General features: G+C 38.8%; 2 protein-coding genes and 1 pseudogene across 2 annotated transcripts; all 3 read left to right on the forward strand.

The window, feature by feature from the left end:
- The first annotated feature begins 6 nt into the window (after positions 1–6).
- Positions 7–3,484, forward strand: LOC139665186 (heme oxygenase-like; annotated as a pseudogene).
- A 4,725-nt stretch (positions 3,485–8,209) lies between these two features.
- Positions 8,210–13,393, forward strand: LOC139665185 (heme oxygenase-like). The gene is made up of 6 exons (XM_071544170.1): positions 8,210–8,219; positions 8,388–8,439; positions 8,605–8,716; positions 8,901–9,120; positions 11,912–12,186; positions 13,220–13,393. The coding sequence occupies exons 1-6, from the start codon at positions 8,210–8,212 to the stop codon at positions 13,391–13,393; spliced, it is 843 nt and encodes a 280-aa protein (XP_071400271.1).
- A 4,513-nt stretch (positions 13,394–17,906) lies between these two features.
- Positions 17,907–21,184, forward strand: LOC139665190 (heme oxygenase-like). The gene is made up of 6 exons (XM_071544177.1): positions 17,907–17,947; positions 18,141–18,252; positions 18,415–18,630; positions 18,718–18,797; positions 20,691–20,887; positions 21,072–21,184. Exons 1-6 carry the CDS (start codon positions 17,907–17,909, stop codon positions 21,182–21,184), a joined length of 759 nt encoding a protein of 252 aa, XP_071400278.1.
- Positions 21,185–21,195: the final 11 nt, after the last annotated feature.

Genomic DNA, 21,195 nt, shown 5'->3' on the forward strand with positions numbered 1-21,195 from the left:
ACTGCAATTTATCACAGGTAAATAAAAAAGTGTTTGTTTTGTTATATGCATTGTTACCGACTTATTCTTATTAACTGTGATTTTAAACATAACTACTTTTACTTCTACTTAAGTAAAAATCACACTTACACACTCTTATTTGCTTCTTTATTGTTATTATTATTATTAAATGTGATTTACTAAACCTAATAGTAATCAACCATTTAAAACTGACCTCAGAAATGGAGGCTATGAAGAGCGCAAGGAGAGATGATACAGAGAAAGCTGGCAGGTACAATCTAAACTTCATGGTTGACTTACAGCAAAACATTTGCACATTATATTCTCAAAACCATTGTCCATCATACAGAACTATTTGGGATTTATGACCTGTCAATAGTTAAGTGTTCTCAGGCTATGATTTCATGTTTTTAAGTAGATTTGTTTTTAAATCAAGATCATCATATCCTTATTGTGTTGGCCATCTGTCCACAGTGATTTATCAGAGCTGATTAAAGCAGTCACTAAGGACAGCCACATCAGAGCTGAAAACACACAGTTGATGCTGAATTACCAGAAGGGACACATCACCCAGCCACAGTACAAGGCAAGTTCAACTGATTTCCTCTTTTGCCTACAAACAAACAGTCCAAGAAAGAGTCTTGTGGGCTGAACATTTACAAAATAATTTATAGATATATGTGATATCTGTGTGCCTCTATTCCTTGACAGCTCCTGCTATGTTCCCTCTATGAGATCTACAAAGCACTGGAGGAGGAGTTGGACAAAAATGCCTCACATGCAGGCGTTGCACCAATATATTTCCCCCAGGAACTTGCCCGTCTAGAATCCCTGGAGAGAGATCTGGAGCACTTCTTCGGCCAAGACTGGAGAAAGAAAATAATCATTCCTGCAGCCACACACAGATATGAACAGAGGCTTCGAGAGGTGAGTGCTGAGGAAGACATCAGTACTGCCTACTATTAATTATACATAAATGCACACACTTAACAAACTTTACATCTCTCTTTTTCAGATTGGCAGAGAGAACCCAATGTTATTGGTGGCCCATGCCTACACTCGTTATCTTGGTGACCTATCAGGAGGACAAGTGTTGGGGAAAATTACCCAGAAATCTATGGGGCTCACTGGAAAAGAGGGGCTTTCATTTTCTCGTTCCCTGGTGTGACCAGCCCCAACCGCTTCAAACAGCTGTACAGAAGTCGGATGAACAGCATTGAGCTAACAGAGGAGGAGAGGGAGGCGGTGCTGGAGGAGGCAGTCTCAGCATTTGAGCTCAACATCCAGGTGAGTCAATGAGAAAGGGTAAATTTGGCAATTTTGGACCTATATATAATTTGTCCCTTACAAACCTGTAGTACTTGGACTCACAGAGAAATTGGCTCCTAAGTCTGCTGTTGGTTGAAACAGCGAGCTCCTTTGCTAGGCCTCTTGCTGCTAACAATGAGTCCAAATGTGTTTTTTCAAAATATCTCCAAACAAACCATTTGTAAGCTCCACACAGGGGTTGAGAGTAAATGGAAAAGTTGCAGAGTACATAGATTAAAATTTAGCTCTGGCTTCATCACTCATTTCCGTCATTCCACACATTTTCATTAATCAGGAAATCACAGAACTATTTTTCTCTGCTGCAGCACAGACTGCTGTTGGGTAAAAGTGTGTCACTGGTGGGGTGATCTAGTTTTGCGCACGGTCAGGTCAGGTTGTAAACAATTGCACATGGAGCCGGGTAGAGTTTGGTAGAAGACTATCCACTGAGTGGAAATGGTGCAGTGCTACTGCTTCTGGCGTGGATTATAAATATATTGGCCACAATATTGTTTCACAGACTGGCTTTTTTAGAGATATTTTAACAAACCCAAGCAGCAAGACACCTAGCAACAGGAGCTCGCTGTTTCAACCAACAGCTGACTCAGGAGCCAATATTCTCTGTGTTTCCGAGTACTACAGGTATGTAAAGATTATATGTTCAAAATCACCTCCTTTAAGAGTGGATTTAGATGTTGATAATCCTGTATCAATGGACTCTGTGGTGTCAATGAACAATGATGACATCCACAGTTGCTTTAAAGGTCACTAGGTCTTAAACTGAAACTAGCAAAGAAAACACATGGAGGAAGTGAATCTGTCCAGGGAATGGCTAATGGATGCAGAGTAAGCATGTTACCAACTTGCTGATTGTTTTTTATCCCTTGTATTTCCCACAGGTATTTGATGACTTGCAGAAAATGTTGAGTGTCACAGCAGAACCAGTGGACCAACCAAAGGCCAACATTGTCAACTTCCCGGCCGCCATGTTCCCATCTTCACCCATCATGCAGTTCACCATGGCGATATGTGTTGCACTGGCCACTGTTGGAATGGGAATCTATGCATTGTAACTAGCTTTTACCAGCAATTGTACCCTGCTGCAAACCCTTGTTTATCTCAGGTTTAACTGTATTAATACTCATGAACCCAGCAGGCACGGCAGGCAATTGCCTTGAGCCCCCGCTAGAGGGGGCCGAGAGGGGCGACCCAGAGGACAGATGATGTCAGGAGTAGTGTAGGCAGTTTTTAAAACTGCAATAAGCAATATCAGACCTTATAATCAGTCTTGAAACTAATGTGTGCTATGTGGAGATTTCATTGAGACACAATGATATAAACCAATATCCACACAGCAGGCCAGCTGTGTTGCTGTTTTCATCTCTTCTCTAAAGCTTGTTGTCAAATTCCGCTCCGGAACGAAGCTCCTCCTGCTCCATTCAGTAGCTTTTAATTTTTTTAACATGAGCTTGTCTCCTCCCTTGTTGTTTAAAATCGGCTCTCACCCCCTCCCATTCCTGAAAAACTGTCTCATAATGGCGGAATCGATGAAGTGAGTAAGTAAACTTAAAGTAGTAAACTTGCTACCTACCTCTTCACTTGTCATTGTTGGACATGTAACCTTCATGTAACCTTCATCTGGCAATGCAACACTGGTAACCGGCGGTAGCTTAGCTATTAGCATCTTTCCATTTGTCCTTTCTAGGCCTCTGTAGTGCAGTGGATTTGCTGTGTGTTATTTACAAATGTGTTGCAGTTTCTGTTGCCCTCTAGAGGTTGGACAATTTCTCTTATTGCAGCTTTAATTATACCTTAAACAAAAGTTGAAAAAATTGTATGAATAGACATTTTTCGGCAAAAAATTTAATGACCATAAGTGTTGACCATAATGTTTTTGTGGTCATTTGAACTTTTACATGGAGCTGCCAAGATGTACTAATAACTCCTGACCATTGACTATGTGTATATATACAGTACATATACTGTATACAGTATGTATACGCATTTATTATTATTATTTGCATTTATTTGCATTATTTACACCATCTCTATAGATTTATATTATGTACATTACCTTTATTTCATCTTATTACCTCTTCTCTTTTATTATCTTCCTGTACTTGTTTTCCTTGGTAACGTTCTGCCAGTTGCTGCTGTGGCACCTGAATTTCCCCAAGGGGATTAATAAAGTGCTATTTTATCTTATCTTATCTTATCTTATCTTATCTTATCTTATCTTATCTTATCTTATCTTATCTTATCTTATGTGACATCATTCATGAACCCCCCAGTCAGTGAACTGGTCACAGCACACTGAAACATATGTCTATAACACAAAAAAGAAAGAAGAGGAGAGGTAGCCTACATGCATTAGAAAGCAAGTAAAAGGCTGTGTTGGTACATTTGGATTAGAATCTCTCAGAATAATTGGAACAAAGCTATGGTATGTCTTTTAGTCATTTGTACTTTGGATCTCCAAAAAAACAGAAGTTTTATATTTGTGAGCTCTCTGGCTAACTGCAATTTTGTTTGCTGTATTGTCAAAGAAAAAAAAGTGTCAAAAAATAGGACAGGCACTATAGTGATATGAGAGAGCTACAGCACAGCTTTTAAAATTAGAAAAACAGATTCTAAGAGTGTTGGGCCTGTCAGACTTGTCTGCATTTATACATCATCAGCATGCATACTTTTACATATATGTTTGAATGTGTTTTTCCTCCCAGGCAGCCATTTGTTTCCATTCATTTTCTTATCTTGAAACTTGCTTTAGATAGGCAATAGGCAAAGATTCTGCCCCAGGTTTATTTTTGTCAGTTACATTACGTGATAACTTAGTTGAAACCACACATTGATTTGAAAGTCTATACGTTTTCTGGTGCATTCACGTGCTTGTGGGGAGCTCCAATGTCCAGGCTGCAGCGAGTATTTATCACATTGTTGCCTCATTCATGTGCACTCTACTTGTAATTCTGATTATTTCCAACATTACTTGAAGGCAGGATAAGACAAGGGGAATCTTTCATAGCTATTACACCAATAAAGAGGTTAATATGTAACACAACTGTAGTGACCTATCTGTTAGATCATTAATTGTAATGTGATTACTGAAATTGGAACAGTAATGCCTTACTTTACTCCATTACAGGAAAAAGTAATGTGACTCCCAACACTGGTTTGGAATGATATAGATTGGAATCTATAAGTATTGTTTTGGGTTGTTTGTATTTTGGATCCCCAATTACAGTATTACTGTCAAAATCAGAAGATATTTTATATTTGTTGTCCAGCTAACATCTGCAATCTTGTTTGCTGCACTGTCAAAGAAAGAGAGAGAGAGAGTGAGAGAGAGAGAGAGAGAGAGAGAGAGAGAGAGAGAGAGAGAGAGAGAGAGAGAGAGAGAGAGAGAGAGAGAGAGAGAGAGATCTCCCCACTGCAATGGAGGAGGTGAAAATATAAGCATATGGGGGGGCCCACAATGTTCTTTGCCTTGGGCCCCCAAAACTCGAGATTCGCCACTGCAGAGGCATGTATAAAAGAGAAGGGACCAAACTGAGAGGCAACAGTAGACTGTCAACTCTCTGAGGAAGGAATTGAAGGCAACCAGCAATACAAGATCTACTTCAACAAACAAAATGGAGAAAGCACTGCAATTTCTCTCAGGTAAATACAAATGGGTTTGTTATATGCATTGTTACAGACTTAGTGTGCTTGCTTCAGCAAGTCACACTATAGAATCTAATTTACAAGGGTGGAAGTAACCAATTACATTTACTCACCATTTAGTCAACCATTTTACTTTTACTTAATTAGATTTGTATTGAACTATTGTACACATTTTAAATCACATCCATTACAGAGTACATATTTTGTGGGCATAAGAACTGGATAATCGTAATTGACACATTGTAGAGCCCTTTGCAGTGAATGGTCAATCAGTAAAGAAGAAAAGAGTAATCTGGTTTTACTTTGTTCATGCACTTTATGTATTTTATGTATTTTTGTAATTTCTTATTTTTCCAGTTAAAAGAAGTGAGTTTGAACTGTATTCTCGTCCTTTTAGAATTGCATGGGAAAGATCACATCCAACAATGTTCTCTTTTCCAAAAAGTAAACCAGTAACTTTTACTCCAAGATTTTTACACCAGTACTTATATATTTTAGCACCCTTTCTTATTTCCTTATTTACTTCTTTATTATTCACACTTATATACTCTTATTTACTTCTTTATTCTTCTTCTGGACAATTTTTCGGCAGTTAACAAAAAATCTATTCAAAATTATGATACTTATATCACAATTATATCACAATAATACTTAGACATTTCAACTTTTATTTCAAATTACTTTGCAATACACACTGCTGGTGGAATGTTCAACTCTGTGGAGTGGGTGATGTCACAATTCACTCTTCAACCAATCCATGTTCAATATGCAAATTAGCTATGCACCTTGCTATTCTGATTGGCTGCTTCAACTTCTTCAATTTGAGCAGTCACTCTACACCACCACTATAGATTTGCACTGGCTATCACTCTTTCACTCTTTCTTTCACTCTTTTATGTTTTCACTTGCTTTCACTGTAACTCCTTTATTCTTTCTTTCAATCGTTTACTCTCACCTCTTTTACTCTTTCACACTTTCTGTCACATTAGCTCACAAGATACTAAAATCTTATATTACAGTAATAAGAGTACACAGGTAAAATTTGCACATTGATCTGTACATTCATGTTCCAAATCCATTCATGATTCCAATCCAAATGTGGTGGGAGTCACTACATCACATTTTCCTGCTTTCAGGTTGTTATGGGCTGTTCTCTGTTCTCTGTGTGCTGAGTATTGATTATTATGGACTGTCCTCTGATTGCTATAGGTTGTTTACTGATTATTATGGGCTGTCCTATGGTTGTTATATGTTGTGCACTGTTATTATGGACTACCACCTAGTAATCACCCAGGAATCACTTAGCAACACACTAGCAACCACCCTAGCAACCACCTGGAAACAGCAACCACCTCATAATACTAATACTAATACTAATAACACTACTACTACTACTACTACTACTACTACTAATAATAATAATAATAATAATAATAATAATAATAATAATAATTCATATAGCACTTTTCAATACAGTTTACAAAGTGCTTCACAACATAAAAAAAGAGTTAAAATGAATAACCAATAAGCAAACAAAAATAAAATGAAATATAACATTACACGATAAAATATATATATATATATATTTTTTTTTTTTTCAATTATAAAAATGTGTCTTAAGAAGTGAAATAAAACATACTTGCAACACCCTAGCAGCCACCTAGCACACGCTAGCAATCACCTAGTACACCACCTAAGTGGCCAAAACCATGGGTGAATTTTGTAAGCCAATAAGGAAGTGGCTGAAAGCTGCAATTCCTCTAACGTCCGCTAGATGCTGGCTCCAAAAAGACTCCAAATCCCTCCCAACTCCATGCAAGTCAATGGGACCACAACCCAACTTCTCACTCAAAATATTAATTCAATACATGTTTTGGACAAGAGGTTATTGTCTCAGTAGCTAATTTGACCTCTTCTAATGTGTCCATATGGTGATTTTAAAAATAATTGCGTCATTAACGGGTATAAAACAGGGCTGTTTTTTCGAGTGATTGACAGGTCGCCTGTCGACAGGTTGCCGATTATGGACCAATAACAGCCGGCGCTGTGGTGCTGCAGTCAACCCTCGGCTTTGCTCTGTCTGCTTCGGCTCCAAAAAATGTCAAAATGGTGGCACTTGTAAACCCCAACTTTTGGCTTCAAAACGGCCCTTCAGCAACCTGTGTGTGACGTCACACTCACTACGTCCATCTTTTTTTTTACAGTCTATGGTACACCCTAGCAACCACCTAGAAGCACCCTATAGCAACCACCTATTACAGCCTAGCAACCATATGACTTAGATACATCCTACTAAGTATGACTACTGTTACTAAAAATGTTACAACTACTACTACTACAATGACTGACACTACTCCCACCACAATTACTGCTGTTGCTTCTGCTGCTACTACTTCTTCTACTACTGCTATAACTACTACTATAAGTAATACTCCTACTGCTACTACTGTTACCACTATTAGCCTATTGCTACTACTACTAGTGCTACTGCGTGTAGGCCTACAATTTGAACTACTTAAACTCAACTTCAGATACTACTGTAATAGTACTGCGACTACTAATACCGCTACTATCACTACTACTGTAACTACTACAACAACTACTGCTTGTACTGCTAGTAGTAGGCTACAAGAACAAGAAATATTACTACTACTACCATAATTTACTACCACTGCTACTACTGTTAGTACTAATACCACTAGTGTTACTACACCTTCTACTGCAACAACTAATGCTACGACTGCTACTACTGCTGATAGTGAACTACTTCTACTGCTACTACTACTATTCCTACTTCTACTATTAGTGTCACTTTTACTCCATATACTACTACTACTGCTACTACTACTACTACTACTACTACTACGACTACTCCTATTGCTGATATCACTACTACTACTTTTACGATTTTAAATTATTACCTATTTCATAGTTTACTACAGGACATTTGGCTAACAAATAAATTGCTTAAAGGAATAGTTCACCCAAAAAAAGAACATTCAGCTAAATAAATGTCTATCTTTTCAAGTCACTTTGGGATCGGTTGGCTTCAAGACACTTGGATTATCCTGTAAGAGCTGCATGGAGCCATTTTATGGTTATTTTCCGTTATTTTTTGAAGTCTGAAGACAAGTCTCCAGCAACTTCAGTTGTTTTGGAGAAAGCTGCAATATACTTCTTCCAGGGATCTCCGGGACTGTTGAATGAACTAACAAATTTTACCAGATTTTCTACTGGCATGGGGATGAGTAGATAATGACTGAATTTTAATTTTTGGGTGAACTATTCCTTTAAGTTTCAAATTTTAAAGACATTTAAACTTTTCAAACGGAAACTGAAAACTTTACCTTTTCTAATTCTTATTAAATGTGATTTACTAAACCCTATAGTAATTAACCATTTAATACTGACTGCAGATCTGGAGGACACGGCGACTGCAAGGATAAATGGTACAGAGAAAGCTGCCAGGTACAATGATAAACTTAATCTCTGATTTACAGCAAAATATTTTCAATTATGTTCTCAAAACCTTTTGGGTTTTAAGACCTGTTAATAGTTACATGTTCTCAGGCTATGATTTCATGTTTTCAGTTGATTTTGCATATCCTTATTGTGTTGGCCATCTGTCCACAGCGATTTATCAGAGCAGATTACAGGAGTCATTAAGGACAGCAAGTTAAAATTTGAAAACTCACAGTTTTCCCAGAATTACCTGAAGGGAAAGATCAACCAGCCACAGTACAAGGCAAGTCAAACTGATTTCCTCTTCTGTCTTCAAACAAACAGACCAAGTCTTGTGGGCTGAACATTTACAAAAGAATATGCAGCATATTTTCCATGTGATTACAATAAAGAAATTATCCCAGAGGGCACTGTGAATGTTACTTTGTTTTGAGTTGTGATGTGTGTGTGCCTCTATTCCTTGACAGCTCCTGCTGGGTTCCTACTATAAGATCTACAAAGCACTGGAGGAGGAGTTGGTCAAAAATGCCTCACAGCCAGGTGTTGACCCAATATATTTCCCCAAGGAACTTGCCCGTCTAGAATCCCTGGAGAAAGACCTGGAGCACTTCTTCGGCCAAGACTGGAGAAAGAAAATAACCACTTCTGCAGCCACACAGAGATATGAACAGAGGCTTCGAGAGGTGAGTGCTCAGTACAGAGGGAAGGCCTATTATGCAATTATACATAAATGCACACACAAACCAACTTTACATGTCTCTCTTTTTCAGATTAGCTCAAAGAAACCAATTTTATTGGTGGCCCACGCCTTAACTCGTTATCATGTTGACCTATCAGGAGGAGAAGAATTGTGGAAAGAGATACAGAAAAATGTGGGGCTTATTGGAAAACAGGGGCTTTCATTTCTCTCGTCCCATGGCGTGGAAAGCCCCAACCAGCTGTACAAAAGTTGGATAAACAGCATTGACATAACAAAGGAGGAGAAGGAGGCGTTGGAGAAGGAGGCAGTCTTAGCCTTTGAGTTAGGCATCCAGGTAAGTGAATGAGAAGATGGGTATTAAGAGTGGATGTAGAGGTTGATAAGCCTCTGTGGTGTCAATGAAGAATGATGACATCCATGGCTAATGGATTCAGAGTAAGCATGTTACCAACTTGCTGATTGTTTTTTATCATTGTATTTCCTACAGGTATATGATGACGTGCAGAAAATGATAAGTGCTGAAGTTGCAAAACTGGACCAACCAAAGGCCAACATTGTCAAATCCTTGGCTGCCATATTCCCATCTTCATCCATCATGCGGATCACCATGGGGATATGTGTTGCATTGGCCGCTGTTGGAATGAGAATCTTTGCATTATAACTAGTTTTTACCAGGAATACCCTACTGCAAACCCTTGTTTAACTCAGGTTTAATTGTATTAATACTCATTTGGATATACAACACTTTACTAATGACTTAATTCAATGTGGAATCAAATTAAATTATGGCCTAATTCATAAACTAACAAATCACAACCCAAAACTGAGAGATTTTAGGTGTGTTTTCCTCAATGTCATTAGTTTAGCTACTTTATTAAAAGATAATTCCATTTATTTTCAACCTAGGCCTTATTTTCCTAGTTTTTGCCATCATGATGATTGATTATGTTGAAAATTTTATCACTTACTTCACTGTTGAGCTTTCGTACCTCCAGGTTGTCAGGAGCACTGCTGTCCAATACACACACACACAGAGCCAATGGTAATCTCCAACAGTTTAATCCAAAAAGATTAAAACTTGTCCTTTCAACACAGCAACACTCACACTGCAATGGGACCTTCATCCAATGTCTGGTCATCCAGGGAACCTGTCTATATTGCAGTATTTGATATGTTATTTTAACTAGAAATGTAAAAAAAAATGACATTATCTCCATTGTCCTGTAACCTTGTCTGGACATGGCTTATCATTTACTGCCACATTGCAGCTCTTAGACTGTGGAACAATTTTTCCTGAAAGTGTTAGGTCAGCATAATCCATTGCCATTCTTAATAATGTAAAAAAAAAAGGCCCACTCTTCCTCTGTGGGCTGATGTGTTTCTGCTTTTTTAAATGTGCTTGGTCTTTTCTGACTTTTTAGATTGTTTCTTGTTCTGATGTCTTTTTCTCTTCAAGCTTGTAAAGTACTTTGTTACAAAGTGTTTTGTGTTCATGGCACTATATAAATAAAGTTGACTTGACTTGCCATTGTGGGACATTTTTAAAATATCGAGCTGAGCTCAGTGAATTACAGTGGACAGGTCTTGGGAGAAGCCCATGTACATGTGACTGCACAGCAGAGGTATTACCAGGGATGTCAAACATCATCCACTTACCCTTGAAGAAGCACACTCCAAGGCCAAAAGTATGTGGACACCTCATTGAACACGTCATTCCAAAAGTAGATGGCACAGAAGAGCGCATACCAGCACTACGCAATAATATAAAGATTTTCACCAAAATATAATAATTTCATAAACCCTCCAATAATGGAGGGTTACCTCTTCTTATGTCTGCTGATAGGCACACAAAGTTTCATGGTGTTGCGTGAGTCCATCCGGAAGTTATATGCTTTTTTGTGAGAAGCCACGCCCACCACCACACCCCCCTTTGGCCAATTGGTGCAAAAAGTTAATCAGTAATTATTTGCCTCATACAGACTTTGTGTGCTTGCTTCAGTCACACTATACACTCTTTTTTTACAAGGGTGGAAGTACTTAATTAGATTTTTATTGAAATATTGTATACATTTTAAATCACATCCATTACAGAGTACATATTTTGTGGGCATAAGAACTGGATAATCGTCAGTCACAAAGTCAGTCATTTTGCTTTTACTTAATGAGGTTTTTACTGAAGGATTGTACTTAACATTTTAAATCACATCCATTACAGAGTACACACTTATACACTCTTATTTAGTTCTTTATTCTTCTTCCTGTGGGCACTTTTTCGGCACTTATCTAGTCTTGAATCTGAAACCGTAACCTTTTCTAGTTCTAGTTCTAGTAGTTGACTGCAGAAATGGAGGCGAAGAAGAGCACGAGGAGAAATGAGACAGAGAAAGCTGGCAGGTACAATGATAAACTTCATGACTGACTTAGAGCGAAACATTTTTATATACAGTATGTTCTCAAATGGTCCATCATACAGAAGTATTTGGGTTTTAAGACCTGTCAATAGTTAAGTGTTCTCAGGCTCTGATTTCATGTTTTAAGTAGATTTGTTTTTAAATCAAGATCATCGTATCCTTATTGTGTTGGCCATCTGTCCACAGTGATTCATCAGAGCTGATTAAAGCAGTCACTAAGGACAGCCACATCAGAGCTGAAAACACACAAGGGACAGAAGGGACAGAAGGGACAGGACTGATTTCCTCTTCTTTCTTCAAACAGACCAAGAAACAGTCTTGTGGGATGAACATTTACAGAATAGATATATGTGATATCTGTGTGCAGATATCACATATCTGCACACAATGTTATTGGTGGCCCATGCCTACACTCGTTATCTTGGTGACCTATCAGGAGGACAAGTGTTGGGGAAAATTACCCAGAAATCTATGGGGCTCACTGGAAAAGAGGGGCTTTCATTTTTCTCGTTCCCTGGTGTGACCAGCCCCAACCGCTTCAAACAGCTGTACAGAAGTCGGATGAACAGCATTGAGCTAACAGAGGAGGAGAGGGAGGCGGTGCTGGAGGAGGCAGTCTCAGAATTTGAGCTCAACATCCAGGTGAGTCAATGAGAAGATGGGGATTAAAGGGTAAATCTGGCAATTTTGGACCTATATATAATTTGTCCCTTACAAACTTGCAGTACTTGGACTCACAAAGAATTGGTTCCAGATTGGCTTCACTAATCAGGAAATCACAGAACTATTTTTCTCTGCTGCAGCACAGACTGTGTTGGGGTGAAAGTGCATTACTGGCGGAATGATCTAGTTTTGCGTACAGTCAGTTCAGTTTGTAAACAACTGCATATGGAGCCGGGTAGAGTTTTGTAGAAGACTATGCACTGAGCAGATAGGGGTTTTGCTTATTGAAACATCTTCTCAGGGATTTAATCAATCAGGCCACCAATCAAAAAAGAGAGGAGGCGGGCCAATTTGAAAGGTCAAGCAGGACCGTGAGGGGCAGAGCTGGCATTGTCAAAGACAGAGGTAAGTCAGCTAACACAAATGTTTTTTATTTATAGGTATTTCATTCACAATTTATTAACTTTCCTGTTAAACAGAAAGAGACAAGTGCTCAGGTGTAACAGTTTACAGACTATGTAAACAAGTTAGCTGTTAGCTAGTAGTTGCTAACGTTAGCTGGTATGGTCACGGCCATAGAGATCAGTTAGACATAGCCAGCTACATATTCTTTGGTCACGGCTTGTGTGCTAGCTAACATTAGCTGGCTACATTTTAACTTGTTTTAAGCTGAAATGAACACCTTCACCTTGCTTTTTCCCCGGTGTGTAGGCAGTCTTGTCCTATCTGCCCCGAGCACAGTAAGACTCATGCCTGTTCTGGGGGCAGATTTATTTACAGTAGGTTATAACAGGTTAAAAATCGCCTCCTTTAAGAATGGATTTAGATGTTGATAATCCTGTATCACTGGACTCTGGTGTCAATGAAGAATGATGATATCCACAGTTGCTTAAAGGTCACTATAAATTCTAAAACTGAAACTAGCAAAGAAAACACATGGAGGAAGTGAAGGCTTCAGAGTAAGCATGTCACCAACTTGCTGATTGTTTATTATCCCTTATATTTCCCACAGATATTTGATGACTTGCAGAAAATGTTGAGTGTCACAGCAGAACCAGTGGACCAACCAAAGGCCAACATTGTCAACTTCCCGGCCGCCATTTTCCCATCTTCACCCATCATGCAGTTCACCATGGCGATATGTGTTGCACTGGCCACTGTTGGAATGGGAATCTATGCATTGTAACTAGCAAACCCTTGTTTATCTCAGGTTTAACTGTATTAATACTCATGAACCCAGCAGGCACGGCAGGCAATTGCCTTGAGCCCCCACTAGAGGGGGCCGAGAGGGGCGACCCAGAGGACAGATGACGTCAGTAGTAGCATATCATGTGTATGCAATTATTAATTATACCTTTAACAAATGTTTGTATGAATAGACATTTTACAGCAAAAAATGTAATGACCATTTTTTATGGTCATTCAACTTTTACATGGGGCTACCAAGATGTGACATCATTCATTAACCCCCCAGTCAGTGACCTGGATGCAGCGCACTGAAACATATGTCTACAACACAAAAAAGAAAGAAGAGGAGAGGTACATGCATTAGAGCAGTGGTTCTCAAACTTTTTCACGTCAAGGACCCCTAAACTGACACAAATTAGACCACGGACCCCCATTTGATAAGATTTTTGCTTTTAGATGTTTTATTACAGAAAGTGTATGAAACCCATGACCAAAATAGTCATACATTCTGTCATTGTGTGGATGGAATTATAGTGAAAATAAATTATTCCCCTTTTTGCTGAGGGGGTTCCCCTGGAACCCCCTCAAGGACCCCTGGGGGTCCCCGGACCCCACTTTGAGAACCACTGCATTAGAGAGCACGTAAAAGGCTGTGCTGGCATATTTGGATTAGAATCTTTCAGAATGATTGGAGTAAAGTAATTTGTTTTAGTCATTTGTACTTTGGATCTCCAATTACAGTATTAAAAAACATAAGTTTTATATTTGTGAGCTCTCTGATTAATTGCAATCTTCTTTGCTGGATTGTCAAAGAAAAAAGGTGTCAAAGAATTGTGCAAGAGAGGACAGGCACTATAGTGTTATAAAAGCTACAATACACCCTTTAAAAAGAGTGTGGGGCCTGTCAGACTGTATAGCTCATTTGTTTGCATACAGCATACCATACTTTTTCATATATGTTTGAATGTGTTTTTCCTACCAGGCAGCCATTTGTTTCCATTCATTTTCTTACAGTAAGAAAATCAATTTGCAGAGACTTGAAACTTGATTTAGATAGGCAATAGGCAAAGATTCTGCCCCAGGTTTATTTTTGTCAGTTACATTATGTGATCATTTAGCTGAAACTGCACACTGATTTGAAAGTCTATGTCTTCTGGTGCGTTCAGGTGCTGGCGGGAAGCTCCAACATCTGGGTTGCAGTGAGTATTTACCGCGTTGTTGCCTCATTCATGTGCACTCATAATTCTGATTATTTCCAACATTACTTGAAGGCAGGATAAGACAAGGGGAATCTTTCATAGATATGACACCAATAAAAATGTTAAAATGTAACACAACTGTAATGACCAATCTGTTAGATCAGTAATTGTAATGTAATTACTGACATTGGAACAGTAATGTTGAACTTTTCTCCATTAGTTGGCACTGGTTTTAGTCATTTGTATTTTGGATCCCCAATTACAGAATTACAAATCTGAAGTTGTGTTATATTTATGAGTTAACTGAAATCTTGTTTGCTGCAATGTCAAAGAAGAAAAAGTGTCAAAGAATTGTGCAAGAGAGGACAGAGGCAGGAGGCTTGTGTGAGAGGTCTTCCCGCTGCAGTGGAGGAGGTGAAAATATAAGACAATACAAGTTAATTGTAAGAAAGACTAACATGATCTGAGAAAAAAACAACATATAAAGCTGTTGAAAATAAAACAAAGCTAAAATCAGGAGATTTGGTCCAAGCCAAACACACTGAGTGTGTGTGTGTGTGTGTGTGTGAGAGAGAGAGTGAGAGAGAGAGAGAGAGAGAGAGAGAGAGGGAGAGAGAGAGAGAGAGAACATGAATGTGCAGATGAATATACAAATTTTACCTGTGTAGTCTTATTACTGTAATGCAGATGCGGGCCCAGAATGTTCTTTGCCTCGGGCAACCAAAACTCAAGATTGGCCACTGCAGAGGCATGTATAAAAGAGAAGGGACCAAACTGAGAGGCAACAGTAGACTGTCAACTCTCTGAGGAAGGAATTGAAGGCAACCAGCAATACAAGATCTACTTCAACAAACATAATGGACAAACCACCGCAATTTCTCTCAGGTAAATACAAATGGGTTTGTTATATGCATTGTTATAGACTTAGTGTGCTTGCTTCAGCAAGTCACACTATACATTCTTCTTATTTACAAGGGTGGAAGTAACCAATTACATTTACTCACCATTTAGTCAACCATTTTACTTTTACTTAATTAGATTTTTATTGAAATATTGTATACATTTTAAATCACATCCATTACAGAGTACACATTTTGTGGGCATAAGAACTGGATAATCGTAAATTGACAAATTGTAGAGCCCTTTGCAGTGAATGGTCAATCAGTAAAGAAGAAAAGAGTAATCTGGCTTTACTTTGTCCATGCACTTTATTTTGTAATTTCTTATTTTTCCAGTTAAAAGAAGTGAGTTTGAACTGTATTCTCGTCCTTTTAGAATTGCATGGGAAAGATCACATCCAACAATGTTCTCTTTTCCAAAAAGTAAATCAGTAACTTTTACTCAGAGATTTTTACACCAGTACTTTTACTTCTACTTAAATAAAATATAACAAAGTAACAAACTTGTACTTGAGTAGGATATTTTAGCACCCTTTCTTATTCTTCTTATTGCTTATTTACTTCTTTATTCTTCTTCTGGACAGTTTTTTGGCAGTTAACTAGAGTCGCACCGTTTAAGCTATCAACATCATTCAAACTTTAAAATGTTCTGCATATTCCGGAATTCAAAAATCTATTCAAAATTGTGATACTTTTTGACATATTTAAACTTTTATTTCAAATAACTTTGCAATACTCACTGCTGGTGGAATGTTCAGCTCTGTGGAGTGGGTGATGTCACAATTCACTCTTCAACCAATCTGCTTTCAATATGCAAATTAGCTATGTATCTCACTGTTCTGATTGGCTGCTTCAACTTCTTCAGTTTGAGCAGTCACTCTGCACCAGTGGTTCTCAACGTGGGGTCCGGGGACCACCAGTGGTCCTTGAGGGGATTTCAGGGGGGTCACCAGCAAATTGATGAATTGTTAAACTTCACAATTATTTAATTGACAAGTTAACACAATTAGAGAATGTAGAAGAATGACTGTTTTGGTCATAGTTTCACTGGTATCTCTCTACCTATACAGATAGTCATGGAATTCTGGACAAAATCATATCTAACAGTAAAAATATTCTCAGATTTGGGTCCGAGAGACAAAATCTCATCAAATGGGGGTCCGTGGCTCTAATGTGGACTAATTTATGGTCCTTGATATGAAAAAGGTTGAGATTCACTGCTCTACACTACTCTAGCTACATAGATTTGCATTCACTCTTTCTTACACTCTTTTACTTTTTCACTTGCTTTCATTGTAACTACTTAATTCTTTCAATCTTTTCACATTACAATTACTGATCTAACAGATGAGTCGTTACTTGTGTTACATTTTAACCTCCTTATTGACGTAATATCTAAAATAGCAGGCGATTCCCCTTGTCTTATCCTGCCTACATGTAATGTCAGAAATAATCTGACTTATGAGTAGAGTGCACATGAATGAGGCAACACAGTGCTAAATACACACACACACACACACACACACACACACACACACACACACTCAGTGGTTGGTGTAGACTTCAGGTTGTTATGGGCTGTTCTCTGGTCTCTGTGTGCTGGGTATTGATTATTATGGACTGTCCTCTGATTGCTATAGGTTATTTACTGATTATTATGGGCTGTCCAATGGTTGTTATGTGCTGTGCACTGTTATTATGGGCTATCCTGTGATTCCAAAGCAACCACCTAGTAATCACCCGGGAACCACCTAGTAACACCTTAGCAACCACCATAGCAACCACCTGGAAACACCCCAGTAACCACCTAGTACACCCTAGCAACCACATAATAAGACCCTAGCAATCACCTAGCACACCCTAGCAACCACCTAGTAAACCACAGTAACCATTAGTAAACCCTAGCAACCACCTAATAACACCCTAGCAACCATAATACACCCTAGCAACTAATGGAAACACCCTAGCAACCACTTGATACACCCTAGCAACCACCTAGAAACACCCTATAGCAACCACCTATTACAGCCTAGCAACCATTCTAGTAAGACCCTCGCAACCACTGTATATCACGTAGACAGGTCCTACTAAGTACGACTACTATTACTAAAAGTGTTACAACTACTAGGCTACTACAATGACTGATACTACCACCACAATTACTGCTGCTGCTTCTGCTAGTGTTACTACACCTTCTACTACAATGCTACTACTGCTACTACTGCTGGTACTGTACTATTACTACTGCTTACTGCTGCTGCTGTTTTTTCAACTACGTATACTGCTACTACTACTATTGCTACTTCTACTATTAGTACTTTTACCCCATACCTTTAATCTAGTTCTTTTCAAATGTGATTTACTAAACCTTATAGTAATTAACCATTTAATACTGACTGCAGAACTGAAGAACATGGCGAACACATTGAGAAATGACACAGAGAAAGTTGGCAGGTACAATGATAAATTTCATCTCTGACTTACATCAAAATATTTTCAAATAATATTTGAAAATGATAATATGTTCTCAAAACCTTTGTCCTTTTGAGTTTTAAGACCTGTTAATAGTTACGTGTTCTCAAGCTATGATTTCATGTTTTCAGTTGATTTTGCATATTGCCTTATTGTGTTGGCCATCTGTCCACAGCGATTTATCAGAGCAGATTACAGGAGTCATTAAGGACAGCAAGTTAAAATTTGAAAACTCACAGTTTTCCCAGAATTACCTGAAGGGAAAGATCAACCAGCCACAGTACAAGGCAAGTCAAACTGAAACAGACCAAGTCTTGTGGGCTGAACATTTACAAAAGAATATGCAGCATATTTTCCATGTGATTACAATAAAGAAATTATCCCAGAGGGCACTGTGAATGTTACTTTGTTTTGAGTTGTGATGTGTGTGTGCCTCTATTCCTTGACAGCTCCTGCTGGGTTCCTACTATAAGATCTACAAAGCACTGGAGGAGGAGTTGGTCAAAAATGCCTCACAGCCAGGTGTTGACCCAATATATTTCCCCAAGGAACTTGCCCGTCTAGAATCCCTGGAGAAAGACCTGGAGCACTTCTTCGGCCAAGACTGGAGAAAGAAAATAACCACTTCTGCAGCCACACAGAGATATGAACAGAGGCTTCGAGAGGTGAGTGCTCAGTACAGAGGGAAGGCCTATTATGCAATTATACATAAATGCACACACAAACCAACTTTACATGTCTCTCTTTTTCAGATTAGCTCAAAGAAACCAATTTTATTGGTGGCCCACGCCTTAACTCGTTATCATGTTGACCTATCAGGAGGAGAAGAATTGTGGAAAGAGATACAGAAAAGTGTGGGGCTTATTGGAAAACAGGGGCTTTCATTTCTCTCGTCCCATGGCGTGGAAAGCCCCAACCAGCTGTACAAAAGTTGGATAAACAGCATTGACATAACAAAGGAGGAGAAGGAGGCGTTGGAGAAGGAGGCAGTCTTAGCCTTTGAGTTAGGCATCCAGGTAAGTGAATGAGAAGATGGGTATTAAGAGTGGATGTAGAGGTTGATAAGCCTCTGTGGTGTCAATGAAGAATGATGACATCCATGGCTAATGGATTCAGAGTAAGCATGTTACCAACTTGCTGATTGTTTTTTATCATTGTATTTCCTACAGGTATATGATGACGTGCAGAAAATGATAAGTGCTGAAGTTGCAAAACTGGACCAACCAAAGGCCAACATTGTCAAATCCTTGGCTGCCATATTCCCATCTTCATCCATCATGCGGATCACCATGGGGATATGTGTTGCATTGGCCGCTGTTGGAATGAGAATCTTTGCATTATAACTAGTTTTTACCAGGAATACCCTACTGCAAACCCTTGTTTAACTCAGGTTTAATTGTATTAATACTCATTTGGATATACAACACTTTACTAATGACTTAATTCAATGTGGAATCAAATTAAATTATGGCCTAATTCATAAACTAACAAATCACAACCCAAAACTGAGAGATTTTAGGTGTGTTTTCCTCAATGTCATTAGTTTAGCTACTTTATTAAAGGATAATTCCATTTATTTTCCACCTAGGCCTTATTTTCCTAGTTTTTGCCATCATGATGATTGATTATGTTGAAAATTTTATCACTTACTTCACTGTTGAGCTTTCGTACCTCCAGGTTGTCAGGAGCACTGCTGTCCAATACACACACACACAGAGCCAATGGTAATCTCCAACAGTTTAATCCAAAAAGATTAAAACTTGTCCTTTCAACACAGCAACACTCACACTGCAATGGGACCTTCATCCAATGTCTGGTCATCCAGGGAACCTGTCTATATTGCAGTATTTGATATGTTATTTTAACTAGAAATGTAAAAAAATGACATTATCTCCATTGTCCTGTAACCTTGTCTGGACATGGCTTATCATTTACTGCCACATTGCAGCTCTTAGACTGTGGAACAATTTTTCCTGAAAGTGTTAGGTCAGCATAATCCATTGCCATTCTTAATAATGGGAAAAAAGGCCCACTCTTCCTCTGTGGGCTGATGTGTTTCTGCTTTTTTAAATGTGCTTGGTCTTTTCTGACTTTTTAGATTGTTTCTTGTTCTGATGTCTTTTTCTCTTCAAGCTTGTAAAGCACTTTGTTACAAAGTGTTTTGTGTTCATGGCACTATATAAATAAAGTTGACTTGACTTGCCATTGTGGGACATTTTTAAAATATCGAGCTGAGCTCAGTGAATTACAGTGGACAGGTCTTGGGAGAAGCCCATGTACATGTGACTGCACAGCAGAGGTATTACCAGGGATGTCAAACATCATCCACTTACCCTTGAAGAAGCACACTCCAAGGCCAAAAGTATGTGGACACCTCATTGAACACGTCATTCCAAAAGTAGATGGCACAGAAGAGCGCATACCAGCACTACGCAATAATATATGCCAGTTCCACATGACTGATTTTCACCAAAAGTTAATAATTTCATAAACCCTCCAATAATGGAGGGTTACCTCTTCTTATGTCTGCTGATAGGCACACAAAGTTTCATGGTGTTGCGTGAATCCATCTGGAAGTTATATGCTTTTTTGTGAGAAGCCACAAACGGTGAGTGCTGAGGAAGAAATCAATACTGAGGGTGGGCCTACTCTGTAATTATACATAAATGCACACACAAACCAGTGTTGTTGGTGGCCCTTGCCTACACTTGTTACATATCAAGAGGGTTGAGGAAATTACCCAGAAATCTATGGGGCTCACTGGAAAAGAGGGGCTTTCATTTTTCTTGTTCCCTGGTGTGACCAGCCCCAACCGCTTCAAACAGCTGTACAGAAGTCGGATGAACAGCACTGAGCTAACAGAGGAGGAGAGGGAGGCGGTGCTGGACAAGGCAGTCTCAGCATTTGAGCTCAACATCCAGGTGAGTCAATGAGAAGATGGGGATTAAGAGTGGATGTAGACGTTGATAATCACTGGACTCTGTGGTGTCAATGAAGAATGATGGCGGAACAATCGACAATTGGCTGAAGTGAATCTGTTCAGGGAATGGCTTCAGAGTAAGCATGTGAACAACTTGCTGATTGTTTTTTATCCCTTGTATTTCCCTATTTGATGACTTGCAGAAAATGTTGAGTGTCACAGCAGAAACAGTGGACCAACCAAAGGCCAACATTGTCAACTTCCCGGTTGCCATTATCCCATCTTCACCATGTGCATGATGCAGGTCACC

The sequence above is a fragment of the Centroberyx affinis genome, unplaced genomic scaffold (assembly GCF_046629955.1).
Source record: "Centroberyx affinis isolate AG114_WGS23_722 - 3 ecotype Tasmania unplaced genomic scaffold, CSIRO-AGI_Caff_v1 ptg004482l_1, whole genome shotgun sequence".
Classification (NCBI taxonomy): Eukaryota; Metazoa; Chordata; class Actinopteri; order Beryciformes; family Berycidae; genus Centroberyx; species Centroberyx affinis.